The sequence below is a fragment of the Gossypium arboreum genome, chromosome 12 (assembly GCF_025698485.1).
Source record: "Gossypium arboreum isolate Shixiya-1 chromosome 12, ASM2569848v2, whole genome shotgun sequence".
Classification (NCBI taxonomy): Eukaryota; Viridiplantae; Streptophyta; class Magnoliopsida; order Malvales; family Malvaceae; genus Gossypium; species Gossypium arboreum.
This window is the reverse complement of record NC_069081.1, coordinates 19,193,242-19,213,555: the sequence shown is the minus strand read 5'-3', so window position 1 is coordinate 19,213,555 and position 20,314 is coordinate 19,193,242. Positions and strand designations below refer to the sequence as shown.

Here is a 20,314-nt window from a genome sequence, read left to right as displayed (position 1 = left end):
TTTAGAATGGTTAAGTTTTTTATGGGTATAAATCTATTGAGTATGATATATTTTTGTCTAAATTATTAATAATTTAACAATAAATTATTTAAATATATAAAATTAATTTGAAGGTATTTTTAATGGAAGGAATAAAATAAAATAAAATATTATAGTATAACGACTCCTGGTACTAAAAATAAATAAATAAATAAAAAGGAGAATCGACATCCCAACCTGAAGCAAGTAAGTAAACACTCAACAAGAAAAATAGAGGAACACGAAATTTCGCCACCAAATTACTGCATGTCAAAACTAAATTAATTAGCCACTCACCTAAGATTGCGCCACGTGGAAAACAGTCCAAATCATATTCACTGGACTGTCCCCACGAAAAAGCTAACCCATCTTTTTCCATTACCACATAACATAACATACTAACCACAACAAGATTAAAATGATTTTGCTAATTACTTTGAAAGGAATTTGGCCGAGGTTCTAAATTTAATTTTAATTTTTCTTACAAAACAATAATATTTACTTAAAAAATTAATGAAAAGACATTTGTATGAAATTATATTAAAATTTTAGTTTTTATAATTAATACTAAATTCATCCTTAATTTAATAAAATAATTATGTTTCCATATTTATTATTAATGAATAACAAAATACTGAATTTGGTAGAGGTAAGTCAAAATTACTGTTTCAAATACATAAAATTTAATTATAATATTAATTTTTTGATAAGCGAAAAAGTAAAGTCCCCGTCGTTTCCTTATCTCACCAATTAACGCTTTCAAACAGCATAGACAACAAAAGCTTTGAGTTTTTTTATTATTAGTTTTCATTTCAATTTTATAGTTTGTTGAAATGGTTTAAGGCTTTAAGGAGAGATTCAAAATCCTACTCTCCGGGGAAAAGAGAGAGATAGGCATACTCTTCAATGGGTCTTTGCACCTCCAAACCCTCCCCAAACCCTTCTGATTCTACAAATGCCTCTATCAATACCTGGAATAACGATATCCACCGCAAGCCTAACTCTGTTTCGGCTTCTCCTTTACCTGATGGTGTAAACTCCAAGGAAGATCAAGGTAAACAAGGAGAAGAAGAAAAAGAAAGCTCCAATTCCAACAATGAAGGCAAGAAATCGCCGTTTTTCCCGTTTTATAGTCCCAGTCCAGCTCAATACTTGTTTTCCAAAAAGTCTCCGGCGAGATCTTCAACCAATTCCACTCCAAAACGGTTTTTCAGGAGGCCATTCCCTCCGCCGTCTCCGGCGAAGCATATTAGGGCAGTGCTTGCGCGGAGGCACGGGTCTGTGAAGCCGAATGAGGCCGCGATCCCGGAAGGAAGCGAGGCAGAGGCAGCGGGAGCTACCGGTACCGGACTGGATAAGAGCTTCGGCTTCTCGAAGCACTTCGGGAGCAAATATGAGCTCGGAGACGAAGTAGGAAGAGGCCATTTCGGTTATACTTGTACGGCGAAGTTTAAGAAAGGAGAGCTTAAAGGACAACAAGTTGCCGTTAAAGTTATACCTAAAGCGAAGGTTTCATTTTAATTTTCTTTTTGTTTTTATCTACTTTATTTATTTTAATCTTAGAACTTTTGCCTTTTTGCGCTTATGGATTTGAATTAAAATTCTTTGACAATGGAAAAAACGAGATCCGACTAGAAGACCCTCAGTTAGATTTTTATACTTACTGGAAATAAGAAAATGAATTTAAATATTGAATTTGCTGATTTTTTTTTAACAGAGTAATCATAACTCGGAATTAAAATGTATACTCACGGAGTTATGTTCTACAATTTTATTTCTGTATAATAGCTATTTTTGTGCCTTGAATTGATATGTTATGCTTGTTGATTTTTGTGTTTTTGTTTATAGATGACTACTGCAATTGCCATTGAGGATGTTAGAAGGGAGGTAAAAATATTAAGAGCTCTATCTGGACATAGCAATTTAGTACAATTCTATGATGCCTACGAGGACTATGATAATGTCTACATAGTGATGGAGTAAGTACCATATGAAAACATGAACTCGGTTTTGGGTTCAGTGTGTTCAGGATCATTTGGTTTGATGATTTGTGATGGGTTCTAATTAGTTACTATGTATCTTTCAGGTTATGTGAAGGAGGGGAGCTCTTGGACAGAATTCTTTCTAGGTATTTTTTCTAATAATAGCTACTTCTGATTCTGATTCCAAAATAAGAGTTTGAGGCTGAATGTACTTAGTTTGGATTTGATTACTTATCAAGTGTATTCTTCTAATCATGCAGGGGCGGAAAATACACTGAGGATGATGCAAAAGCTGTGATGATTCAGATACTTAACGTTGTTGCTTTTTGCCATATCCAGGGTGTTGTGCACCGGGATCTTAAACCTGAGGTGAATATCTTTCCAGTTCTAATAAGGTTTCTGATATATTTTTTTTTGGGTGGTATTACACTGGTTTTGTGGTCCCATATAAGATTTCTAAGGTTTATGTAAGGCTTTTCCTTGAGGATAACCTTGCGCTAAATATTCTGGTTAAGCAGTCACCGAAGCCTAGCCACTACTGCTTGTTTTCTTAGTTGTGCATCATTCTAGCATATTTCATTTTCATCTTCTTAGCAGCAGAGGTTTTAATAGGTATATAATAAAAATTTGCCCACCTGATATTATACTAAATTTAGCTTTTTCTGTGACCAGAATTTCTTGTTTACATCAAAGGATGAAAATTCACAATTGAAGGCTATAGACTTTGGCTTGTCTGATTTTGTGAAACCGGGTTTGTACTCAAATTCGTATTGCTTAAGCCATAGTGCTTTAGTTATTTGATTAATTTCTTCATGTTTTCTTTTTCCTTTTCAATTTCAGATGAAAGGCTTAATGACATTGTTGGTAGTGCATACTATGTAGCACCAGAAGTTCTACATAGGTCTTACAGTACAGAAGCAGATGTCTGGAGTATAGGTGTGATTGCTTATATTCTTTTGTGTGGTAGTCGTCCATTTTGGGCTCGAACAGAGTCTGGGATTTTTCGAGCTGTTCTAAAAGCTGATCCAAGTTTTGATGAAGCACCTTGGCCATCTCTATCTTCTGAGGCTAGGGATTTTGTGAAGCGTTTACTGAATAAGGACCCAAGGAAAAGATTGACTGCAGCCCAAGCTTTGAGTGCGTGACTCATCTTCTGTCATATTCATTATTTTTACATTCTTGTAATTTTACTCACGATTGCTTGCCACAGGTCATCCCTGGATAAAAAAGTATAACGATGTAAAAGTGCCCTTGGATATACTGATATTCAAACTCATGAAGGCTTATCTGCGTTCTTCATCTCTTCGGAAGGCTGCTTTAAGGGTGCGTATATGGTGATTAGAGGTGCCCATGGGCTGGGCTGAGGCTCAATTAAAAAAAAACTCAGGCCTGCCTGCCTGCCCATCCAAAAGCTTATATTACTGTTTAAAAATAATAAAATATTAAAAATATAATTTTATATTAATATTTATATAATTAAATAATAAAATATTAAAAATATAATTTTATATTAATATTTATATAATTAAATTTAATTAAAAATATTTAAAAGTATTTAATTTAAATTCTGGTTGGGTCAGGCCGAGGACCAAAATCCTTATCCAAGCCTGGCTTAGGTTGATAATGTGAACTTTTTCCTCATTCTACATGGGATTTGTAGCTCTTATACCCTTCTATTGGTAATTTTTGCAGGCCCTGTCTAAAACTTTGACTGTGGATGAGCTGTTTTACTTGAAGGAGCAGTTTGCATTATTGGAACCAAATAAAAATGGCACTATAAGCTTAGAAAATATCAAAGCGGTTGGTTCCTTCCCTGTTCATAGTCTTGAAAATTTTTGGCAGTTTTCTTGTGAATAGTTATCTAATGCTATTGCTATGGTCAGGCTCTGATGAAAAATGCAACAGATGCTATGAAGGATGCTCGCATCCCTGAGTTTCTTGCATCGGTAGGTGCTTCATCTTTTTCTGTTTTGTTTGGAAATGTATATAAATTTAAGTGGTGGTATGAATCTCTAATTGTGTACGGTTTTTCCTTTTGTGGTAGCTAAATGCACTTCAATACAGACGGATGGACTTTGATGAGTTCTGTGCGGCTGCATTAACTGTTCATCAGCTGGAGGCTCTTGATCGGTGGGAACAACATGCACGTTGTGCTTACGAAATCTTTGAGAAGGAAGGAAACAGACCTATTGTCATTGAAGAGCTAGCTTCGGTATGTTGATCTCCCCTGCAAAGTTTTTGCATCTATGCCTCATTCGGATGATTATTTAATTCCTTTGAGTAGGCTGACAGGTATGGAAAACTTACTAAGTCATATGCATGGCAATTATGTTTTGAACCTTTGCTAGAATTATAGACTTCAATTTTCACCTATTTGAGAAAATGATTTGCCCTTCGATTTTGTGGTTTTATCTTCACATGGACTACTGATTCTTGGACTACACATGTTACTACAACACCTCACTGTTAAGGATATTGAAAGAAGAGAGAGAATGAATAATGTTTGAGATAAAAGATTAACTTTTTTCTTGCTCGTCAGCATCAATTGTAATTAAGAGAGCTGTGCAGTCGATATAAAATTTGTTGCACAATTGTGAAGGTATTGTGTAATAGATGATAGAAAGAGTGATTTAAGGGGCATTTATTTCCCTTTAGTGGGCCTTTAAGTCTCATTTAATTCTCTTTTATTTTTTGTAGTTTTCAACTACTATTGATGGTTATGTTTATTATGGTTTATGTTACTTGGACTCAATGCAAGTATCGGATACATATGTATGCCCAACATGCATATGTTCATTTCTTTCTTAGTTTCCCCATGCATTTGGAGGATTTTATACCCATACTTGTGCTCGAAAAGGGTACAGCATAAGTACTTCAAGAAAAATGAGGAGCCTAAATTATTGTGGCTTCTTTTTCATGAGATTTTGGGATTTGTTGATATTTGCCGTAAGGCATCCTTTAAAGAGTGCAGTTGATATACTATTTATAGTAATAACGTTATATGAAATACGATTGTTGATATCTTTATTCATAACTTAAAATAAATTTAATATTGCAAATACTTAGTTTCTGTGTTATCTTAAGCAGTGAGGTTCCATTTCTTTCTTCTGTTTTGCTTTATTGGGATGTTTGTAGGATCGTGAAGCAACAGAAACTTAGACTAACCTCTGGCATTTTTACCATTACCTTTCAGGAGCTCGGACTGAGCCCATCTGTGCCTGTTCATGCTGTTCTTCATGACTGGATTAGGCACACTGATGGGAAGCTAAGTTTTCTCGGATTTGTCAAATTATTGCACGGTGTATCTAGCCGAACCATCGCAAAAGCTCAATAGAAGCCGTAAAACTTCGTAAGAGCTCTACTGAGCTGGTATGGCTAATAAAAGGTTCAGGTTAGGTGTTTGTTAGGCTATAACCTGAATATGATAAAGAGGTAGAGTGAATTTCGTCGTCGCAATCAATGCCCCTACCTCAACATCTTCGATTATGGCTTATTTCATTTGTCTAGCACAAGCTTATTGACACCCCCCCCCCCCCCCCCCACACACACACACAATTGAAGCCAATGAACCTCCTGCAAGTGCAACTTAACATTGACCAAGCTTTAGTCATTTTATGTTTTCTTTTTCCCCACTGTAAAGTTAAAGAATGTGTTAAATATAAATATATATATATATATATATATATCTATCTAAACAGACTTGATAAATCTGCCCTATTTCGTCAAGCCCCCGTGAGATCATTGATTGCTGATGTATCATCATCTCCTGTGTTCTATAACGGGTAATCAAGTATTCTTGTCCTTAAAATTCTCTACGTCTCTTTAAGCCAATCTTGATTGTGTGCTTCCATAGCTGTTCTTCTATGGATTTGAATTTAAATGATTGCCTGATTTGATCCGTTCAATTACTTCACTTTTAAAATTCAGTAAAATTATTTGTTCTATCGTCAGAGGTTAGTAAAACCATAATTTGTTAATTTGTATTAATATAAAAATTTAAAAAGAGAGATATGAGCAGATCTTAATCTTGTTGCCTTGTCAAAATACTTTTATTGTCGTTGTTACGATTTGTACGGACCATAATGCAAAAGCAAGATCAATACTCGGTGGATGGGGGTAACTAAATGGTCAACTCAGTCAGTTTTTTTTTTAATATTTAATCAACTTTTTTCGACCAAATATATATATTAATAAACTTAATCAATATTTTATTATTATAATACTTGATTTAATCGATTGATTTAACTTAACGAGTTGTTCAAGACTTATTTATAATTTTTAATTATATATTAATAATATTTTTAAAATAATTAAATTTTATTACACTCGGTGAATACAATAGATAAAAATTTAAAAAAATTATTTGATCTTCTAACTTTATAAAAAATTATTTTAGCTCTCTATTTAATTTTTAATCTCTTTTGACTCTTGAACTTGTGTTATTTGTCAAATTACCTTAAAATGAATGAAAAAGTTAACATTTTTTAACTTTGTTGATATGACATATCTGCGGATTGTCACTTGATGATACATTAAAATTTAATTCACTTTTTAAAATGTACCAAATCAATCTAGGTATGTGATTTTGTTGTATCACACTATATAGTTGATTCTTAAGAAATTAGTTACCTAAAATACTGATATTCTATATTAGTTAAGATAGTTGATTCTTAGGAAATTAATTACCTAAAATTCTGATATTCTATATCAGTTAAGATTTTGTATGTCCTAATTTATAGGAGCCTATCAAGGTTATATGTAGAAGATATTATATGCATATATAGGGATTTATCTTCACAAAAATAGAAAATGAAGCATTTTTCACAATTCTCACAAAACTTCATGATATCCAAGTTGGAGGTTCATAAACCCTAGCCTTCCTCCCCTTTTTCCTGAAATCATCTTTTCATGACGGAATTTGAACAAACATCTAAGGATTCATCTACATTTGATCCCTCTCTCAATACTCCCACAACCTTTCGGCCAACTTCTATTACCACTTATAAAATAAATGGCCACAACAAAGCGAATCTTAGGGAGGGGTGGCGGTGTACTGCTCCCCTAAATTGGAAAATTTATGTTTAGGCCCTTGAATTTTTCTTAAAATTTTAAATTAATAAAGGTAAAATTGTACTTTTGCCCCCCTAAAATTATAAAAATTCTATTTAATCTTTTAAAAATTGTAAATATATAGACTATAAAAAATTAAAATTTCATTCGGCCCTTCTAAAAATTTTGTTCTGGCTTCGCCCCTGGGCCACAACTACCTTCAATGGTCTTAATCAATGATGATGTTCATAAGCGGGCAGAGCAAAGATGAATATCTTACTAGCGTTATCCCCAAACCAAATTCAAACAATGCTATTTTTTCTGAAACATCTCAACCTAGTAATTCTGCTCCATTTAGTAAAGAACACGTAGAACTTCTCCAGCAACTCGTACAAAAGGAAAATAACCCCATACAAAGCTCTAATAATTTTGTACTACATGCAACCAAGTCATCTTCCTCGTCTTGGATTGTAGACTCAGGTGCTTCCAATCATATGACAGGTGACAAATCACTTCTTGCAACTTAATCATCTAGTAACAGCCTTCAAACAATGTGTATTACCAATGATACACGCACCAAAATGGTTGAACAAGAACCATTTGTATCTCAAATACCGTCATTCTCAAATCAATTTTATTTGTACCTGAACTTGACTGTAACTCATATCTGTTAGTAAACTAAATCGCAACCTAAAGCTAAATTCCTTTTTAAATCTTGTATTTTCCAAGACTTGAGCTCGGGGAGGACAATTGGCAATGTTGATTTTCATTCGAGCTTCTATGTTCTATATGTCAACACTCTTTCAATCCATTGTTAGTCATCAGTATTCATTGAGTTATAGTTTTAAGTTTGATAGTCATTCTAATAAGGAAAGAGAAATCATGATGTGGCACTTTCGTCTAGGTCATCGAACTTTTCTGTATTTAAAATGTTTTTTTTCCATCCTTATTCATCCATAAAAATCCCAATTTATTTTATTATGAACTTTGCCAATTGGAAAAGCATACTCGAAACACTTATTCACCTGGATTATACAAACCAAGTCACCTTTTTTCTCTCATTCATGGTGGAATTTGGGGGCCATTTTGTATTCTTAATATAATTGGTGCTCGATTATAGTTAGTTGATGATCATACTTAATTGTGTTAGACGTTTCTTATGAAAGAAAAATTTGAAACCAAACACATATTTCAACATTTTCATGTCATGGTTCAAACCTAGTTGAAAGCCAATAATCAAATCTTAAAAATTGATAACACCAAAGGCTTCTTCAACTATTATCTCCAATCTCACGGTGTTGTTCACCAAAGTACTTGTGTTGACGCACCATAAAAAAATGGTGTCACTGAACGTAAAAATCATCATGTTCTTGAGTTTCCCGATCTTTACTTTTTCAAGCCAATGTTCCTAAAAAATTTTGGGGTGAAGCCATTCTCACGGCAACATATCTTATCAACCGTATGTCTTCTCGAGTTTTCAAATTTTACTTACCTTTGCAAACATTTTAGAGTCAATTTCCTACCTCATGTTTTGTGTCACAAATTCCTTTCAAACTTTTCGGTTGCACTGCTTTTGTTCATGTCCATTCTCAATACCATGGCAAACTTGATGCTTGTGCACTTAAGTGTATCTTTCTTGGAATTCAGCCAATCAAAAACGCTACAAATGTTTCTTTCCTACTACCTGAAAGTTTTATAATACCATGGATGTTACTTTCTTTGAAGAAATTTATTTCTACTCCAATTCTACAATTAGGGGGAGAATAACACAAAAGAGTCACAGAATTGGGATTGGCCATGACTTATTAAATCAAATTCTTAGAATCCTCATCTTTCCTCTATCTTATCTTCTCCCTTTAATACTCCAATTCTGCTTCTCGTTTCAGATTCAGGTTTAGACTTGATCCAACATGTCTCCATAAAATTCCATGCCTGATCAATTGGAAATACAAAAATATACACACTTTTCTTGCCCTTTTTAATTCAAATTCATGTAGTTTCGGTAAAATTCTTGTCGAAAAATATATAATTATTATAAAATAATTAAATTGCAGTCAAATTATGAACATGTTGAATTTTAATTGATTATATATCAAATTTTGATTAATTTTGATTATTTTCGATAGATTCACACAAAGGGCAAAAAACGGCTTGGCAGATACTGTTAGAAGTACAAAATCGAGAAGCAATTTTGAAGCATCAAGGCGAATTTATTTTTCAACTTAAGACTGTCCAAATTATGTGTATTAATTCATAATATAATTAATTTTAATTTTAATCTAGTTTAATTTGGGTTAAATAAATTATTGTTAATTAATTATGAAAAAGGGTCCAGTTGAGCTGAATCGAGAAAACCGATCTAACCGAGCACTTGGCAGCCCAAAACTATCCCACATGCTGACCCAATCAGCTTGTTTGGCTGATTATTTGTCTTGCAAAATGGCTCTTGAAGACTCCTTCACTTTGCATTCAAACCCCTCCACTATTCATGCCTCTCAAGATTTGCCCTTACCTAAAAATAGCATGTTTGAAATCTTAAAACATGCCACATGTGTGGCCGGCCATGGGGGGGAGTCTTTGGCTGCTGATTTTGGATATTTTTAGCATCCTTTTCAATTAATAAATAACCCCTTAGCTGCTAACTTCAAACACATCTCAAACCTATTCATTTCTTCACTTCTCTCTCACTTTTCTCTCTTCATTCCCTTCCATTGTTCTTCATTTTCTTCCCCTATTCCTTTGCCGATTTCACCTTTTGAAAAAGAGTCATTCAACCACCATTTGGAGCAGCATTCAAGTGTTCATGGAAGCCTCAGTTCAACAAGAACAAGCGAAGAAGGAAGAGCTGAGCATACTAGTCAAGCCTCGGAGAAACATTAGATTTGATTATTGTTCCCTATCTTTTTAATTTTGTTGTTGTTATGATGAACATGTCTATGAATTTTTGTGATGTTGATATTTTTAATTTAATTAATATGACTTAAATTTAATTCGTGTTAGGTTGATTGCATTTCATCTACTTGAGTTATTAAAATTGTGTTTGTGTCGTTATAGGCCTCGGTAAGATGTTTGATTAAGTAAAACCAAAACTAAGTTATTCTTGCATTACCATTGTAAGGTGACTAATGAATTAATTATTTAAACGGATTAAAATTGTAATTAATTGACACAATACTTAATCAGTGCATGTTTATTCATCTAAGATAGCCGAGGGTTAAATTAGTAACGGTATCTAACGATCGTTAGCCTTGCATAACTTGCAAGATTATTATGATTAAATTGTTTTAAGGTAAAAATACATTGTAACCTCACGTAATATTTTATGTGCTTATGAGATTGAATTAATTGTTTGAATTGGCATAAAGATATGTACAGGAGATTATTTTAATTTCATAAGTATGTATGTGCATTAACACATTTGCTTACTAAAAGTTGCTTAATCGGTTGAATTGACATAGAGATATAGTCAAGAGATAAATGGATTTTGGTAGGTAAGTATGTCCATAAGTTAGCAAATTACCAAGTTGTCGTGAATCTATTTGTAACAACTTAAACATGAGTTTAATAATTCTAAGTTAAGAAATGTAATTAATCTAGCACAATTATGTCATCTTGATTAAAATCATCTTTTGAAATCTTGCATTGGAACTTTTATTTTGTTTTTATTTATTTTACTTAGTTAAAATCCTAGTTTTTAATCACCTCCTCAAATCAAAATATTTTTCTTCACCAAAGTGTTTTTAAAATTGCATTCATAAATAATTCTTTTTATAGTCCCTGTAGGTACAATAACTCGGCATTTACTTGTCACTTTATTACTTGTTGCGATTGTGTACACTTTCACATTTTCGTCGTTCCATCAATCTCCCATTGTCTATCATAAACATCTTCTTCTTTTCGATGATGCTATAAAAGTTTATGGAAGAAGGAAAATTCTCGATTTGCCCGTACCAAATCAAAAAGTCAAGAAACTCTCCTGAGCCAAGTCGAACTTGAAAGAATACAAGATGAGACAAATTCTAATCCTTAGTCAAGTTCAAGTTGTAACCTAGAGTTGGATCTTCCTATTGTTCAGAGAAAAGGTTTAGGTTGTGACCCAGAGTTGGTATTGGATCTGGTGCCCTAAGTGTAGTATTTTCATCAATGTACAGTTGTAATTTTTTTGAACAGATTGGTTAATAAAATTTTTGATGAATTACATTAATACTTTGTATAATATTGTCATGTGGTTTTTGCAATCAAAGCAGAATAGAAGAAATGTTCTTTAATGGTTATCTAATGTTTACACTAATACTAAGTGGTATTACGTGGTTAGATCGTAATACGGAAAGACAACTTATATTAGTAGATGAACCTAAACATGTCTTTAGTCTAATTGAAAATGAGCAAACTGATTGAAAGAATAATATGTCGTCTATCAAGTCTGATTAGGGAGATGCTTTGTCCTGAGCATCGGAGCGGATGACTCCCAGAAGATAGAGACATAGATGTGACTAACTGGACTGACAGTACATCAGACTGGACCTAAGGAGAATAGATCCTGAATCCGTTTATGGATTTATTTAGTTGTGACATTCATAGTGTGGCATACCTGAATCTTAATTAGATGATAGACTATGTATGCATGACTTGTATACTTTAATGTAAGTAAAAGCATGAGTTCAAATAGATAAGGAAAAGAAACCTGGTGCATTGGGAATACAACTTCTACGGTATGTAGCATCATTCACAACAATGAAATTCATAGCCCAAGACATGGGTAAATAATATCCTCTCATTGACATTACATGGTTGATGAAAAGTAAACATGTCCATGGGCCATTCGTCTTTGTGACAAATGACTTGATTATTATTTGATAGTAATTGACTTTTCATGAAAAAAGATGTAATGGTTACCATGAGAGAAAATATGATAATATTGGAAGAACAAATATTAACCCAAAGAGATTAAGGATATCCTATGAGGGTAACACACTTATGACAAGGTCATTGGACAAACATTGATCGAATTGCTTTAGTAATGGTATGCCGTTGGGAAGATCTTAGTCACTATACTATATTGGAATGACTTTGTGACTAAATGAGTGTATAATTAATGAGCGAAAAGCTAGAACTTAATTATAAATTATTTGAGCCTCAATTGCATATGTCCAATCGGTCCTTCTGCTAGTTCGTTGAAACCATAAATGAATTGCATGTTGAATCAAATTAATAGAAATGGTGAAAATAGAGAAATGAGAAACATTTAGAAATGACTATGGTTTTCTCCAAAATGAAAACGAAAAATGAAAAATGAAGAATTAAGAAATGAATTTATGATTTTTGAATTAAATGAATTTTGAAAATGGAAATAAATCATTTGGTCATAGTGAACCGTTAAACACAAAAAAATTAAATATATTTTCTTATAGATTCTTTGACGGAAAAGTCGTAATGATTTTAATAGAATTAGAATTGGGTTGAGAAGATTTTTTAATTGGAAATATATTGAAAAGTTTATTTTAGGAAATAGAAAAACAAATATTGACTTGGATCGAATTATAAAGTATTTTATTTTGGGAAACAGAAAACAAATATCGAGTTGGATCGAATTATAAAGTATTCATTTAATAGCCCAAGAAGTACTTGTAATTGGACCCGATATGGGAGAGGCTCACAAGTCTTTAATGTTAAAGGAGTGGACGTCAAACTCTAGTAATATTAACTAGGGTTGCAGCCACCAATACTTCTAGTTAGACTAGGAGTTCGTTTTTCTAGTTGAAATAAACTTTTACAATTCAACAAGGGTTCTACCTTCTCTCCCTATAAATAGATGGCACCAGTAGGTCTATTTATAGAATGTTAAGATATTGTTATTCTGCCTGAAAATAGAGAGAGTTAATTCTCAACTATTGAATCTATTTTCCTGAATAACAATCTCTGTCAATTTCTATTTGAGAATAGATTTTTTGTTTTCACTTTAAAGAAAAGAAAAATGTTTCTAGTTCTGTGTTTTGTTTCAATTCGTTCGAGCCCATACTCAAAATAGTTCATGGTATGAGAATAATAGAGAAGATCATTTGGTTGAAAGTCAAAAGCAACAAGGGTTTGCCTATCCAAAAACACAGTTGCAAATTCAGTCTAGGGTTTATTGCTATAAATATCACAAACTGGGTCAGTTTTCAAAATTTTTATTTCCCATTGTGCAAGAAAACCATCCTTGAACCAGATTTTTTCCAAAAATTGGTATCAAAGTGTCTGGTTGTGCTATGTTTATAGTGTAAATCGAGACCAAAATTCTCTTTCTTCTTCTTGTATGATTATATTTGATAATATATGAAATTCTTGTAATTGCATGCATGTTTAGGGGAATGTATGCGAATGAATGTATGGTATTATTTTATTATTATATATGATAAAGTATTTTTTCCAAAACTGTGATTCCTAGAAAATTAAATGTAATTTATTATTTTCTCGGGCATGTATATTTTAGATCGTGGATTATCATCTCCACGTAGGGTTTATTTTATTATTTATTTAGAATAAAATACGTGAGTCGAAAATGAACATAGGTATTTTGTAATATTTTTCTCAGCAGGACTTGGAGAACCGAGATGCATTTAGACCGATCGAGAAGAAGCAAACCCGATCCAACCAAACAGACACGAAACTAACTGTGGCCTCGACATGCTTGCACCAGGTCTTAGAGTCAACACTAAAAGAAACAATGTAAGTGTTGTGTGCTGCAAGTGTAACAAGTTAATTGTAATATTTGGAGTGTTTCAATGGACCACCCAAATTTTCCAAGGACTAAACCTAAGATGCTTTTGAGACTAAGTTAGTTCTAAACAATTAGCATGTAATAAAAGAGGGTAGATAACTTCTCACTAAGTTTTATTTATGAGAAATTATGGTTAAGATTAATTGTGCTAATTACTATCTAATGCTAAAGAGGACTAAATTGTAAAACAGGAGAAAATACAAAATTTGCAAATTAATAATGAACAACGATTGGTTGAATTCCATGTGGCTAATTAAGTTTTGGATTAGGGATTTAAACCACTTAAACGTCTAAATTGGTTTGATTTTACCTTCTAGTCTCTATTTTACCAATTTAGACAAATTAGTCCAGTTTATCTTTTGACCTCACCAACTAATTCGGGACTATCGAATTTGTGCTAAATATGATCTCTTCGTAGTCTCACTTATCTAAATTTTCCTTTAGGAGGTCAATCCTAAGTTTTGAAGTTTATTTGATTTAGTATAATTTTTTCATCCCTGAACCTAAAATTAACTAGCCAACATTTTAATCAACCAGCCACCTAATATTTAGCTACTTATGGTTATTTTCAAACAAGCAATCATCCAGCATGCAAACAACATAATCATCAAAGATAAACACAAGAAAAAGTAGAGAAAAGCTTTGGCCTTTCTTGAGAAAGCTTGAAGTAACAACAATGGCAACAATAGTGGTGCAAATAAACTCAAAAGTTAAGATTTTTATAAGAAAAAATAGAACAAAGCTGAGCTCTATTAGGGCTAAAGATTAAAATAAAAATAAAATAAAGTTTGAAGGACTAAAATGCAAATAGGATAACTAACTAACTACTGATTTAACTTAACAAAAATAAAAAAAAATTCTAAATCCTAGGAAAATGAAAAAGACAACTTAAAGAAACTAAGTAAAAATGATGTAACACCCCGTACCCGAGTCCGTTACCGGAATCGGACACAAGGTGCACACAGACTTAACTATTTTCACAGTCCATTTAGAAATTTCCAGACTAGCTGGTCACTGCATCACTGTTGCCTTAAAAATCATATCTTGAGTTTCAAAGCTCGAAAATTAGTTTTGTAATTTTTCCCTGAAACTAGACTCATATGTCCATCTACAAATTTTTTTCTAGAATTTTTGGTCAAGCCAATTAGTACAGTTTATTAGTTAAAGTATCCCCTATTCCAGGGTTCGACTACACTGACCTTCGTGCGTTACAAATTGAATATATCCTTGTACAGGGATTTAATACTGATACCATTTGTTTCTATAGAAACTAGACTCAGAGAGGAATCTATACATATATGGCATGACTCCTAATTATCTATGGTTAATTTACAATGAATTTCCAAAGTCGGAAAAGGGGATCCAGAAACCGTTCTGGCCCTGTTTCACGAGAACTTTAATATCTCTTAACATATAAATCATATGACCGTTTCGTTTCTTCCATATGAAAATAGATTCATCAAAGTTCATTTACATAATTTATTCACTATTTAATACCATTCCTACTATTTTTAGTGATTTTTCATATCCACATCACTGCTGCTGTCAGCATCTGCCTTTAAGGTAGGCTTTACCTATTTCATGATTTCCATGATTCAATTGGCCCTTTTTGCATACATAGCACAAAGTGTGATCATGATTAACCATTCCAATGGCTAATCGTTTCAAAACAATTCCATACCTCATAATGATCAACATACAAACGATTATGGTACTATGCTAAAACGATATAAGCCATTTTCGCATGGCTATCCAAGTTTACACAAAACCGAAAGGTACATGACCTTCAACAAAAGGGTAGTCCTATACATGCCATTTCAAAGTTCAACCAAAATTGTACCAAAATGGGGCTTTGATAGTGTGGGAGACTTCGACTTCCAAAAATCCCGAGTCCGATAGTGACGAGCCAAAATCTATAAACAAAGAAACAGAGAAAACGGAGTAAGCAATTTATGCTTAGTAAGTTTGAGCAAGAAATTCCAGCACAACAAAAGCATAGCATTCATAAAGCTAACGGATAATTTCATATGCACAAATTCTCAATATCCTACTCATTTCACATTCCAACCCCTATGTTCATACATAAGGGATCATCTTAGCCAAATACCGAAACTCATTACTCGATTGAGCGAATATTATTCAAGGAATCAACTAATTCAAGCACATACGAACATACCTCATTGCTGGAATTTTTCAAGCGTATTAACTGAAAATTTTACAGCAAGATCGCTCATTCTCGAATCACGTACCTTCGAAATTTAACCGGATATAACGACTCGCTCAAATGCCTTCGGACGAAGCCCGGTTATAGTGACTTCATACGAATGCCTTCGGACTTAACCCGGTTTAGTAACTTGCACAAATGCCTTCGTGCTTAGCCCGGATTTATTAACTCGCACGAATGCCTTCGGATCCTAGTCTGGATATAGTCACTTAGCACAAAGCCTTCGGGACTTAGCTCGGACATCATTCGAATAACCGAGCACAATTATCAATAAATTATGACACATTCGTATTTCATTTTCATTAGCAAAACTCAAACACAAGGCACTTTTCACACTTGCAATTTCGGCTCAATAGCCACACACAAAGAGCATGATTTTAATTTGCTTTAAACATGATCTAATCAATTAAGAATTTAAGCTCTATTACTCAAGAACTTACCTAGTATGTCGTCGAACGATTTCAATGGCTATTCGACCACTTTTTCCTTCCCTTTGTCGGATCTAGTTCCCCTTTGCTCTTGAGCTTAATTTAACAAATAAATCGATTTAATCATTTGAGCATCGAAAGAGGAATACAAGGTACTTAGCCAATATATATACTCATTAGGCATCAAAGTCGCATGTGTACGAAATCATGAATCGAACTCAACACATTAGTTAATATTCCTCTTAGCCGAATTTTCTAAGCCAAGAATAGGCATCAATATGCTTGCCTCTAACCGAATGCATGCACACCAATTTCCCCTCATGTGGCCGAATATGCATGTCCATGTTGAGGCCAATTATACACTTAATACCACACAAAAACAACATATATTTTACTAACTAACGCATTACATATCGTAGCTCAATACACATCTCTCATTTACTTCATAACCGAAACATCATCACAAGCAAATATACACCTTGAAATAGTATATATGTCATACCAATACATCATGTACAAACATATATACATATATATATGCTAGAGCCGAATCTCAAGTTGATTGTAACTAAACATGAACATAATTTCAAAACACAAATCTTACTTTCCATGCAATGAGCATAAATCACACTTTTGGATGTACCATGGCCGAATACATCACAACACCATAATTTTGGTCATGATTAAATAAAGAACTTAATGTCTTACTCAAAAATACTAAAAAGAAAGTCCAAGAGCCATCAATCCACCATCACATATATCATTAGCAAGCTTCATATTTAACATGCATTGGCATTAACACAAAATCCACCTTGGCCAAATACCATCCCCATGATATAACAAAGGTTTGAACCATGGGCTAACAAGAGCATCAAGCTATCAACTAAAAACATGCATGAATCTCATGGCACAACCTCAAACATACCTTAATCTTGATGCAAGTATAGCCAAACCTCTTCCTAATCCTCTTCCAAACCAAGCATGAAGCAAAATTCCTCCTTCCCTCTAGTATTTTCGGTCAAGAGAGAATGAAAATGGATGAACAAATTTTTTCTTTTCTCTTCCTCAATACACTGCAATGGGGCATGCATGAGACCATTTTTTCTTTTTCCATTTCTTTATTACCCATGCTCATTAATTTATTTTTTCACCCATGATTCACCAACAAAACATGTCTATGACATGTTTTGCCCATATTCTTTGTCATGGCCGGCCATCACTTGTAAAAAGAGGGTATTTGACATGCAAGGCCATTGTTTTGCATGCATGCTTTAATTAGTCATCACACATTCCCCCATCATACTTTCAAAGTTTTCTACTAGGTCTTTTCTAGTGAAATTCACATTTATAACTCTAAATTAAAGCATCAAAAATGTCACACATGAGTTAACACATATTATAGGCATCAAAATAAATATCAAATTATTTTTATGCCTCGGTTTTTGTGGTCCGGAAACCACATTCTGACTAGGGTCGTTTTAAGGCTGTCACAAATGATGTTAAAAAATGATAAAGTGAAAAGTCCTCTCTCTTTTTAGCCAAGAAGAGGCTTTTCATCTGATTACAACCTAACTTTTGTGACCAAAATGCTCCTAAGCGTTTAATTTTGATTGGTGTTAAGGTTGGACAAGGACGACCCTTCCAATCATGTTTTGTCTCTACTCGACACTGGTATTGCAATACCCATGCTTTAGTATTGCGATACCTACGCTAGTCTTGCATTGAGAGGTCCTTGGGTATCTCAAAATCATGATACCCATCTTCATTTTGGCACTGCCAGAGGTATCACAACTTCTATTCTTCGATATCGTGATACCCCATCTTGAATGGTATTCTCTTTACGCTGAGGCTATTATCTACTCCCTATGACACTGAATCAACTTATTAAGTTTCCTATGGTGCATTTGGCCAACTCGAGTCTCAAAATAGCATAAAACTAATAAAAAATGATTTATTAGTGATAAAACTAAAACTTAACAAAACCATATAAAAGAAACCTAAATTGCTCAAAAATGAGCTCTTCAAGTGTAGTAGAGAGTGTAATTTGATGTATCAAATTACGATAGATTAGAAATCGACAGTTGTCCAATAGCAGGAGGCTGCTGCTGGTTAGGCGGTGATGATCAACAGCAAGGGGCCGCTGATGGCCGAAGGTTGTCCGGTGATGTCAAGGATGTCTTTTTAAATGGAGACCTAATCGAGGAAGTCTATATGGATATACCTTCTAGCTTTGAGACTAAGAATGCACAAGTGAAGGTTTGCAAGCTGAGAAAAGCATTACATTGACTTAAACAGTCCCCTAGAGCATCGTTTGAAAAATTCACTAAGGTCCTTAAACATGATAGATACTCCCAGGCACAGGCAGATTATAATATATTTGTTAAACACTTAACAGATGGGAAATCATGGTTCATGAAGGATAAATAAGAAGGCTTAAGATGCAATTGCCCAAGGAATTCTTGAATAAAGACTTGGGTTTTTTTGAAATATTTATTGGGAATGGAAGTGGCATAGAGTAGTCAAGGAATCTCATTCTCTCAATGCAAGTATGTTCTGGATTTCTTATGTGAGATCGACATGATTGAGTGTAAACATGTTGAAACTCCTTTGGACCATAATTCCAAACTAATGCCTCGAACTGATGAATTGGTAGCCGATAAGGGGTGATATCAATGCTTGGTGTGTAAGCTAATTTATCTAACTCATTTATGTCCAAATATAACTTTTATTGTCAACATTTTTAGTCAATTTCTCAGCTATCCATCAGTAGATCACTTGGAGGCAGTGAACCGTATCCTAAGATACTTGAAGAAGGATTCTGGGAGAGGACTTATGCTTAGAAAAACAAAAAATCAAATAGTAGAAGTTTATACTAATGCTAATTCGAAACCTCCTTGCGACAGAAAATCTACATCAGGATATTACTCATTTATTTGGGGAAATCTAGTGACATGGCGTAGTATAAAACAAGCAATGGTAACACGTAACCGTGACAAGGCTGAGTTTGGTGCATTAGCCTTGGGCATCTATGAAGGATTTTGGTTACAATATCTGCTAAATGAAATTTTGATTTGAACTTCGGATCCTATCAGGATCATGTGTGACAACCAGTCTGTTATAACCCGAATTAGGGCCTAATCGGAATAGTGGTTTCATGACCACAAATCTGAGATAGAAATAATTGTTTTATAATTATTTTGGGGTTTATGATATGATTTCATGATTTCGTGAAAATTTCGTGATGAAATTTTATGCATTGAGCACTTAAGTTGAGATTAGGGACTAAACCGAATAGATTGTAAAACTCGTGTTTTAGAAGTTTTTAGTATGAAATTGCTTTGGGATATTAACTAGGAGGTATTAAATAGCAATTTGACCCATTCCTAAGTTATGGACAAAAGTTGGACATGGATGGAATTTTTGGAAAGTTTAGTAGTAAGGGCATTTTGGTCATTTGTAAATTAAATGAAATAAAATGGGAAAAATAACACAAAATTGGTCATCATCTTCACTAGTTGCTGCCGAAATTTGCTCTCCTCCATAGCTAGGGTTTCTTCAACTTTCAAGCTTCATAGTAAGTGATTTCAAGCCCCGTTTTTAATGTTCTTCACATTTTTGAAATCCTCGTAGCTTGGTTCACCTATTTCTACCATTATTTCGAGTTAGGGTTTATGTTTAAAAATTTACCCATGAATGATAGGCATGTATTATGTTGTTTGATGGTAGAATATGAATGTTTGAAGTTAGGATAACGATCTTTTCTAAGCGATTTTTAACGAAAACGAGCAAAACAACATAATCGATAAAAATACCTATTGTTCATAACTATGTGTTAGAGTGAGAATTTGATGTT

The 20,314-nt window shown here is 33.5% G+C and overlaps 1 protein-coding gene across 2 annotated transcripts; it reads left to right on the top strand.

Annotated features, from left to right (window-relative positions):
* The first annotated feature begins 729 nt into the window (after positions 1 to 729).
* On the top strand, positions 730 to 5,891 carry LOC108479838 (CDPK-related kinase 5-like). 2 transcript variants are annotated; one of them, XR_008276064.1, is made up of 11 exons: positions 730 to 1,527; positions 1,867 to 1,997; positions 2,105 to 2,146; positions 2,261 to 2,369; positions 2,673 to 2,751; positions 2,841 to 3,137; positions 3,211 to 3,323; positions 3,693 to 3,800; positions 3,884 to 3,946; positions 4,045 to 4,292; positions 4,472 to 4,752. XR_008276064.1 is itself a non-coding variant. In XM_017782655.2 (11 exons), the coding sequence occupies exons 1-11, from the start codon at positions 925 to 927 to the stop codon at positions 5,332 to 5,334; spliced, it is 1,854 nt and encodes a 617-aa protein (XP_017638144.1). In that variant the 5' UTR covers positions 730 to 924; the 3' UTR covers positions 5,335 to 5,891. The 2 variants fall into 2 exon arrangements, 1 of the variants encoding a protein (XP_017638144.1); XM_017782655.2 differs by lacking the exon at positions 4,472 to 4,752 and adding an exon at positions 5,194 to 5,891 and having other exon boundaries at positions 4,045 to 4,212.
* The last annotated feature ends 14,423 nt before the right edge of the window (positions 5,892 to 20,314 follow it).